General features: G+C 64.8%; 1 protein-coding gene across 1 annotated transcript; it reads right to left on the bottom strand.

The window, feature by feature from the left end:
* Positions 1-348: 348 nt before the first annotated feature.
* PLK5 (polo like kinase 5 (inactive)) lies at positions 349-7,269 on the bottom strand. Its single transcript, XM_078058230.1, is given in 15 exon segments — positions 349-718; positions 1,404-1,514; positions 2,560-2,601; positions 2,604-2,716; positions 3,471-3,548; positions 3,813-3,897; positions 4,080-4,156; positions 4,327-4,453; positions 4,553-4,751; positions 5,126-5,221; positions 5,323-5,410; positions 5,498-5,627; positions 6,051-6,167; positions 6,305-6,418; positions 7,067-7,269. Coding segments are annotated over 15 exon segments (1,671 nt in total). The 5' UTR covers positions 7,175-7,269; the 3' UTR covers positions 349-532.
* Positions 7,270-8,004: the final 735 nt, after the last annotated feature.

Raw genomic sequence — 8,004 nt, forward strand, 5'->3', positions numbered from 1 at the left:
GCTAGCTGGCCAGTTCCTTCCTGGCCTCCGGTCTTTCTGAGAATACTTTGCACAGAAGCCCCAGTTCTTGATCAGCCCGGGGCTGCCAGAGCAGGGTTGCCCTGTGGACCACGGTCACCAACTTCCCAGCCCGGACACCCACTTTCTTGCTGCTCGGCCATCGAGCAAACGTCACATGCTTCAGCGCTCTGGTCGCGGCATGACCCCACGCTGGTATGAATTCTTGTGTTGGCGGAGATCTGGCCCATCTGTGTCTGCCACAAAGGGCAGTGGGCTCAGAGCCTGCCGGTCTAAGTGTCCCCTCACCAATGCATCTCAGACTCCACCAGAGAGGCAGACAGCCGGCTAGATGGTCAACTTCTCTTTAATGAAAAAAAGAACAAAGCCAAACAAAAGTCTGGGTTGCACAGTCATGACCCGAGGGAAGGACCACCACCTCCCATGCTCCCCTGAGCCGTCCCCAGGGACACCCCTCTGGGGAGACAAGAGACCCGGAACTGGAGCCGGGGGCCTGGTCCCCTTGCAGGGGACACTAGATGCTCTGCAGCATGTGGAGAGCGTGGACAAGGTTCAGCCGGGCAGCTGGGGAGCAGCCGGGACTCTGCAGGGCGCCTGGGGGGTAGGAGGTGCTGGGCTGGCCGCGTTCCCAGACCGTGAGCCGCAACTCCTCACCCTGGCCACTCAGCACCAGGTGAGTCTGGTCGTCACTGCAGCTGATCTGCCGGGGGGTGAGGAGCCGGGGTCAGGGAGAGGGGGCCCCCCCATGTCCACCCCCACCGCAGCGCTCCAGGGAGTAGGACAAGTGGACCGAGGCTGACAGCCCCCTGACCTGGGTCTCAGTGCTGCCGCACCCCCAGGAGCTCAGGGAGCAGGGGCCGAGGGCTCTACTATACCGACAGGGAAACAGGGCTCAGACGGGGACTCCCCTTCCCAGGGCCACCCCGTGAGACCCCCACCCCAAATCCTGTGACCTGGGTAAACCAGCTTCCCCAGCGGATGTCCTCTCTAGCTGAGACCCAGCTCAGGGCAAGCGTGCTAGCCACGTTCTAGTCTGAACAGAGAGGGAGGTTTTACTGTAACACAAAATAGTAATTTTTTAAACTAACAACGGAAGCATTGTACAGGACTGCTTCTGAAGTCTGTTTCAGGACTGGCTGCGATTTGTCAGCAATCGCCAGGACTGCTCAGGGAAGCCTCAATCTAGAAATGATTTTCCACTGAAATGACATTTGGGCGGCTACGAGGTGCCACCCCATGAGGATGGCCCGAAATTACATTTTGCCAGTGCAGTTTTGTACTTAGGAGTCGACATCCCACCCCCACCGAAGCCAGCTGTTCCTGGCCCCCCCACAGCGGGTGCTCCCAGCGTGCCCCCCGAGGACGAGGGCGCCCCGAGCGCTCACCTGCACCGTCCCGTCACTGAAGAGCAGGAGCGAAGCCCGCGCGGACGCCAGGACACGCAGCAGGCAGAGGCTGGGGGCCGCCGGCGGGGTGGGCGTGGGCCGGGCCCCCTCCTGTACACAGACCCAGCCCCGCGGGTCTCAGGGCTGGGGGCGTCCGCACCTGCCCAGCCCGGCCCGGCCCCACCTGGCCCTTACCTCTCGCAGCCGCTGCTGAATACAGCGGGCGAAGAGCCGGAGGACGGCCAGCTTGGCGCCCAGTGCGCTGGGCACGTCCCTTGGGGTGAAGGTTTCCAGCTTCCCCCGGGCAGGCATGTAGGACACTTGGCTGGGGTGCGGTACAGGGTGGTGCCCACTGTCACAGCCTCTATCCTGGGCACTCGATGCCTGAGGACACCGTCCCGCCGGCCACGCCCCCTCGGATGGGAGTTTGGAGACCAGCTCCGCACTGACCCACCTCTCTCCATACCGCCAGCCCCCTGGAGCTGTGTCCATACTGAGATCCCGGCCAGCCCCCAAACCGCTCCCTCTGCCACCTTCCCATCTGGCCTAGCGGCTACTCCGACCTTCCTGCCGGCAGCAGGAGTCCAGATGCCAGCGTCCTGGCGTCCCTCCGAGACCACCACCCCAGGCCACGGCCACTCCCTGCCCAACTAGTCCAACCACCTCCCTGCTGGCTCCCTGGGCCTCTCCTGCCAGCCAGGTCACGTTGAACGTGTGACTCGGACCCACCCTTCCCGTCCCGACCACCACAGTGGCCGTCAAGGCCCGTGACTTCACGTCCTCCCCGTGTCCTCATGCCACTCCGTTCCTCACACCCACCGGGCTCGTCCCACGTCAGGAGGCTTTGCACATGCTGTTGCCTGTGCCTCAGACGCTGTTCCTGCTGGGCTCCTTCTCATCCTTTGTGTCTTGCCTGAATGTCACTTCTTCAGAAGCCCCTCCACAACCCTAACCCTCCACCCCCCGAGTCGGTCACCTCACCCACTTCATTTCTTCAGAAAATTGCCTCCTGGAATCACCTTGGTTACTTGTGTAGCATTGTCCCCCCTCCAGCAGGCAGGGAGTCCCCCTGGGCGCGCACAGTACGCGCTATTTTAATAAACACTTGAGGAATGATTGAAGAAAGATGGGGGTGGACAGGAGCCCCACGACTTACTCCCCCGGGGGGCGCAGGGCCATGTGCGTGCCGTCCCGAAGCAGGACACCGCTGCCCCCATCTGACAGCTGATAGCCGAAGCCGTACTTGCTGGAGTAATCCACCCACTTGGGGGCCCAGAGGATGGGCCGCTGCTCTCCCGGGGGGTCCTGTGTGGCTGGGCACAAAAATGAAGTGAATTGAGCAAGGCGGGGGTGGGGGCTGGGGGAGGAACGGTGGAGACACAGAAGATGCAGAGCAAAGTCCAGGGGGGCAGAAAACCAAGTCTTGCCTTGCAGGCGGGGGGACGACGAGGGGCTGGGGGGCACCTGCCACCTCTTGAGAGGAGCCCTTCCGAACCGTGTGTAACGCCCAAACTCTATAGGCTTTGCTGGATTGCATTAAGAAAAAGTGTGTGTTAAAAACAAATCGATCAATGGCCTCTGGAATCCTGGATCGGACCCTGGCAGAGATAAAAGGGCATTAGTGAGGAAACGGGCTCTCCAGTGGCCGGGGGAAGCTGGGGGAGCGGCAGGCAGAACTCTCCGGGCTGCCTCCCCTGTAAATCTCTAAGTATCTTTTACTGTTTCTTTAGGACATCTGAGTAAGTAAGAGCTGGCTCCAGCTGATGGAAGTGTCTTAACGTCCAGGGTCCTTCTGTGCTGCAGAAGCAAAGGAATAAGAAGAACCCCACTGGGTCCTCTGAGAAAGAAAAGGCTCCCAGGATAGTGACCCAGGAGGGGCAGGACATGGGGGGCTGGGGGTTCCAGGACCCTGGGGTGCAGGATGGGCGTCCCTGTGCCCTGAAGCCTCCCTCAGCTCTGCCCCCCGGGGGAGCCCCAGAAATACCCGGGCGGCCCTGGGCAGAGCAGGGCACTTTTCCTGGGATGTTAAGGGACAGGTGGCCCCTGTGGGCCTGGCTGGGTTCCTACCTGGGAGGCCGGCGTCCAGGCAGAGCTGCAGGTTTCTGATGGCCACCTCGACCTCCTGCCTCTGGCCCCCCGGGGGCCCTGGGGAGACAGATCTATGTAGGGGCAGGCCTGTCTGTCCCCCCACCATGAGGGGCCCCTCCCACCAGCCCTGGACCAAACGACCGAGTCTGGAAACATCTTATTTTAAACCCAGAAGGATTCCGGCCATCTTTCCCATTTCACAGGTGGGAAAGTTGAAGCCAGGAGAGGGGCCACGACCCTGGCAAGGCCCACTCATTGCCCCCACCTCCATACCCTCACTCCCCACCAGCAGCCGGGGCCGAGGATGGAGTGTCCGCTCACCCGCCGGGTCACTCCTGAGGGTCCCTTGGGTGAGCAGGTGGATGGGGACCTCGGGGTGGGGAGCCCCTCTGTCCAATAGGGAGGCCTGGGGAAGAAGCAGCAGGGGTGAGGGGAGGGAGGCCCTGGCCCCCAGGAGAGGCCTGAGGTGGGTGAGGGGCTCCATCCTCTTCCCTCTGAAGACCACGCCCCCCGACTTTTCCCTCTGCCGGGTCTTGCTGTGAGGACGCATTCCTCGTGCCTCCGCGAGTCCCTGCCCGGAGCCCTCACCTCACGGCCGCGCCCCATGGAGTCAGGATCTGAAGCCTCTTCTCCTGGACCTGACGCCTCGCTGGGAGTGAAGGGGCCTGAGGGAAGCACAAGGAGTTTCGGGGGGCAGAGCCTGGCCCCATGCAGCGGGAAGGCATCTGCCCCCCAGGCCCACCCCTGCCACAGGTGGGAAGCAGGACAGGTGTGTGAGATGCGAGCCGGCCAGGCAGGTGGGGGCAGGGGAGGGGTACGCAGGTGCGCTACTCACATGGCGGCCGGCACTGGGTCAGCAGCAGCCGGCCCACCTTCCGGAAGAGGCTGCCCAGAGGCTGGGGCATGGTGAAGACGGGCGCGCTGTAGCAAGAGCGGGCCGGCAGCCGGTCTGGGGTGAAACCCTTCGGAGCGGGGCACCGGGGGTCAGCACGCGGCGCGGGCCGCCCGGCTCCTGGGCCTCGGCCCCCCAGGGCGGGCCCCACCCGCGGAACAGCACACACCTGTGTGAAGAAGTCATCCTGCAGCAGGAGGTCCAGGCTGGGCCGCTCCGCCGGGTTGGGCGCCAGCAGGCGGGCGATGAGGCGGCGCGCGTTGGGTGACAGGTGGGCAGGCTCGGGGTAGCGGCCGTCTCGGATGTTCTGGTACATCTCCGACAGGGGAGCCACCGTGAAGGGAGGGGTACCGGTCAGCACTGTGTACCTGACCCGGGGGGTGGGGGCGGCAGGAACCTGAGTGTCTGCTTGCACCTGTCCTGCATGGGCCTCGTGACTATCTATGCCCAGGTCTGCCTGTGTATCTACCACCTGCTCATACCCGTGCACACCTCTGTGCGTGCTCACACCTGTCTTCCCTCGCACATACATCCCCCATGTGCCCTATTCATACCTGCACACTCGCAGGATGGCAGGCGGGTGCTCCCCACCTCCCACACCTGCCTGTCCCCCATTCAGCCTCCCCCTGTAGGCTTCCACCTGTCCTTACCTGTCTGTGCATGCTTCCACCTGCATACCTGGCCCCACCCGGGCCCTCCTGCCCCTCTTCCCCAGGCCCGGGGCTCCCCACGACCCACTCACATGATGCAGCCAAGAGCCCAGATGTCTGACTGGCAGGAGTGCCCATTCCTGGAGATGACCTCTGGGGCCAGGAAGTTTGGGGTCCCACAGAGCACTCTGGGAGGGGATAATGGTGGGCTCAGGAAGGCCGGGGCCCACATGCCAAGCTGGTCCCACTTGTGCCTCCCCAGGGGCACTGTTCAGAGCCCCTCACTTACCTGTGGCAGTGGCCCCCTGGCCCCACCCTGGCAGCCAGCCCCAGGTCTCCAATCTTTACCACCATGTTCTTGTTCAGGAAGAAGTTACCTGCCAGAGGGGGCGGGCCGCAGGCCATGAGGGCAGAAGCCACACACCTGCCCCCCCCCCCCCCGGACCGCCCTTCTCCACGCTCACTGGGTTTCAGGTCGCGGTGCACGATCCGCCGCTGGTGCAAGTAGCGCAGGCCGCTGACCAGGCCCCGCAGGTAATAGCGCACCTCAGGCTCCGTCAGGGTCTGTCGCGCCTCCAGGACGTGGGCCAGTGACTGCAGGGGCGCGCAGGTGGCCGCGGCAGCACCGAACACAGACGCACACAGGTAAGCTCGGATGAACCCAAAGAGGAATACAGGAGTGCAGATGGGCCCCGGTGGCCCCAGGGAAGTTTGAAAAGGGCCAGGGGATCAGAGATGAACCCAACGCAGGTACATGCCGGGCGCACGTGAGCCCAGGTGTGCTCGATGGGGTTAAGGTGGTCCCACATGGCCACAGATGGAGATGAGATGGGCCGGATGAATAAACTGGGCACAAGTAGACACAAGTGAGTCAAGAGAGCCAAGGCGGGCACAGGTGCGGAAGGATGAGCACAGATGGGCCTGGTGCGGACACAGGCGGAGACAGAGAGGTGGACACGGATGAGCACAGCAGACGGACGGGGGGGTGGTGTCCCTCTCCGCCCAGCCCCGGGGCACCTGGCGGCTGCAGTACTCCAGCACCATGTACACGTGCTCCCGGTCAGCAAAGTGTCCGTGCAGCGCGACGATGTTGCGGTGTTCCAGGCGGCTGTGCAGCGCGATCTCGCGTTCCACCTGCAGGCGTGGGCCCACATGTCCACGCCCCGTGGTGCTCAGGCCCAGGGGCATAACCCCACCCCCCAGGGTAGGGCTCTCTCTGGGGCCCCCCTGCGAAGTGTGGGGCCCCCGGGGCACGGAAGGTCTGGACCTACCTTACCGCGGGAGCGCAGTCGCGCGGCCCCGGCCCCGGCACGAGGCACCACCTTGAGGGCGAACACGGCGCTGGTGGACATGTCCACCAGCTTGTAGCAGCGGCTGAAGGCGCCCTGCGGGGAGGGGGACGCACCGCTCAGCGGCTACGTGGGCGCAGGTGTGCACACGGAACCCAGGCCTCTTCACGTCACATACACGCACAGGCGCAGGACATGCATGGACACGCAGCTCACACCCTCACGCCCGCGGACGCAAGCACAGGAACACGGAGGAAAACGCAGGGACGCGTACCCAGACGTATCCATCCCTGGACACATCCAGCCACCGGACCACAGTACAGTAAGTACGGGAACACACGACACAATTCCACACCCAGACACGGAAAGCGCACACAGAGATGGAGAGCACGTTCAGATACGGACCTGGAGACAGCACGACGGAGTTTCTACAAAGACCCGATACCTGTAACACGTCCACACCCCTGGACGCACAACCCGTGGGCACAGCACAAGGCGCCAAGACCGGCTCCCGGCGCACAAAGCACACCGCGACGGCTACAGCACAGACCCGGGCGCCCAGCCCAGCCAGCCCACACCAGACCCCAAACTCGCGCCGACACACGGCGCACGCCGAAGTCAAGCCTGGGGGCGCCCACCTGCTCGCCGGGGCTCGAGATCGCGCGCGCACACCCCGCCCCGCCCCGCCCGGACCCCGGCGCGGCCCGAGACCCTCCTACGGACTCGCGGAGCCGGGGTCCGCACCTTGCCGATCAGCTTCCCGCGCCTGTAGACGCGCCCGGAGCTCGGATCGCGCAGGAAGGCGGAGACCGGCGGGCACCAAGTGCGCCGCCGCCGCGGCCCGGGTTCCATCCCGCCGGGGGCCTGGCGGGCGCTCTGCGCGGTCACCGGCGCAGCCTCCGCGGGACCACCTCTGGGGGCTGCGCGGCGCTGGGGCGCCTCTTATAGGCCGAGGGGGAGGGGCGGGGAAGGGAGGGGCGGAGCCCGACGCTGGGGGCGTGGCCAGGCGCCCGAGGGGGCAGGTGTGCGCCGAGGGAGGGCGGCGGGCGTGGGCGTGCGGGGACACCCGACTGGCAGGAGTTCCAGTGACAGCCGAGCCCGCGCCCCGCGCGCCATCCCTGCGCCAAGCCGGCGCTTCCAATCCCGCTCCTCCCGCCCAGCCGTGAAGTGTCAACGTGCCCATTTCCCGGAGCGGGAAACAGAGGTCAGAAAGATTGTCTCATTCTCTCAGAGGCCTCCGAGGGAGAGGCGAGTGGCAGTGGGGGCCTGACAGGGTTCTCGTGGCACTGGGGAGCCGTGGCCGGATGCAGAGGGCAGTGAAAGAAGCCCGGTATCCCTCGGGCTGGGGCTGCTTGGGAAGTGAGTGAGTCCTGGCGCCGGGACCCAGGAGGGGCAGAGCTGGGGGTTGGGGGTATCATATATGCAGGTCACTAGGCAGCGAGAAGGAGCAGAATCTGGGGACCGAAGGGCAAAGGCGGGTGTGTGACTCCTGGCCCCGGGCAGCCAAGGAGAGGTGGTGGATGAAAGGACTGGTGGGCAGTCTTGGACCCTCCTGGGAGCCATAGCTCAGACTCAGTTCCAGGCTCCTTCCTTGTGTTCTCTCATGTCACCCTGACATCAGTCCTGGGACACAGGAACTGGCCTCGTCCCCATTGTACAGATGAGCACACTGAGGCCCGGGG

This window comes from Halichoerus grypus, chromosome 1 (assembly GCF_964656455.1).
Source record: "Halichoerus grypus chromosome 1, mHalGry1.hap1.1, whole genome shotgun sequence".
NCBI lineage: Eukaryota > Metazoa > Chordata > Mammalia > Carnivora > Phocidae > Halichoerus > Halichoerus grypus.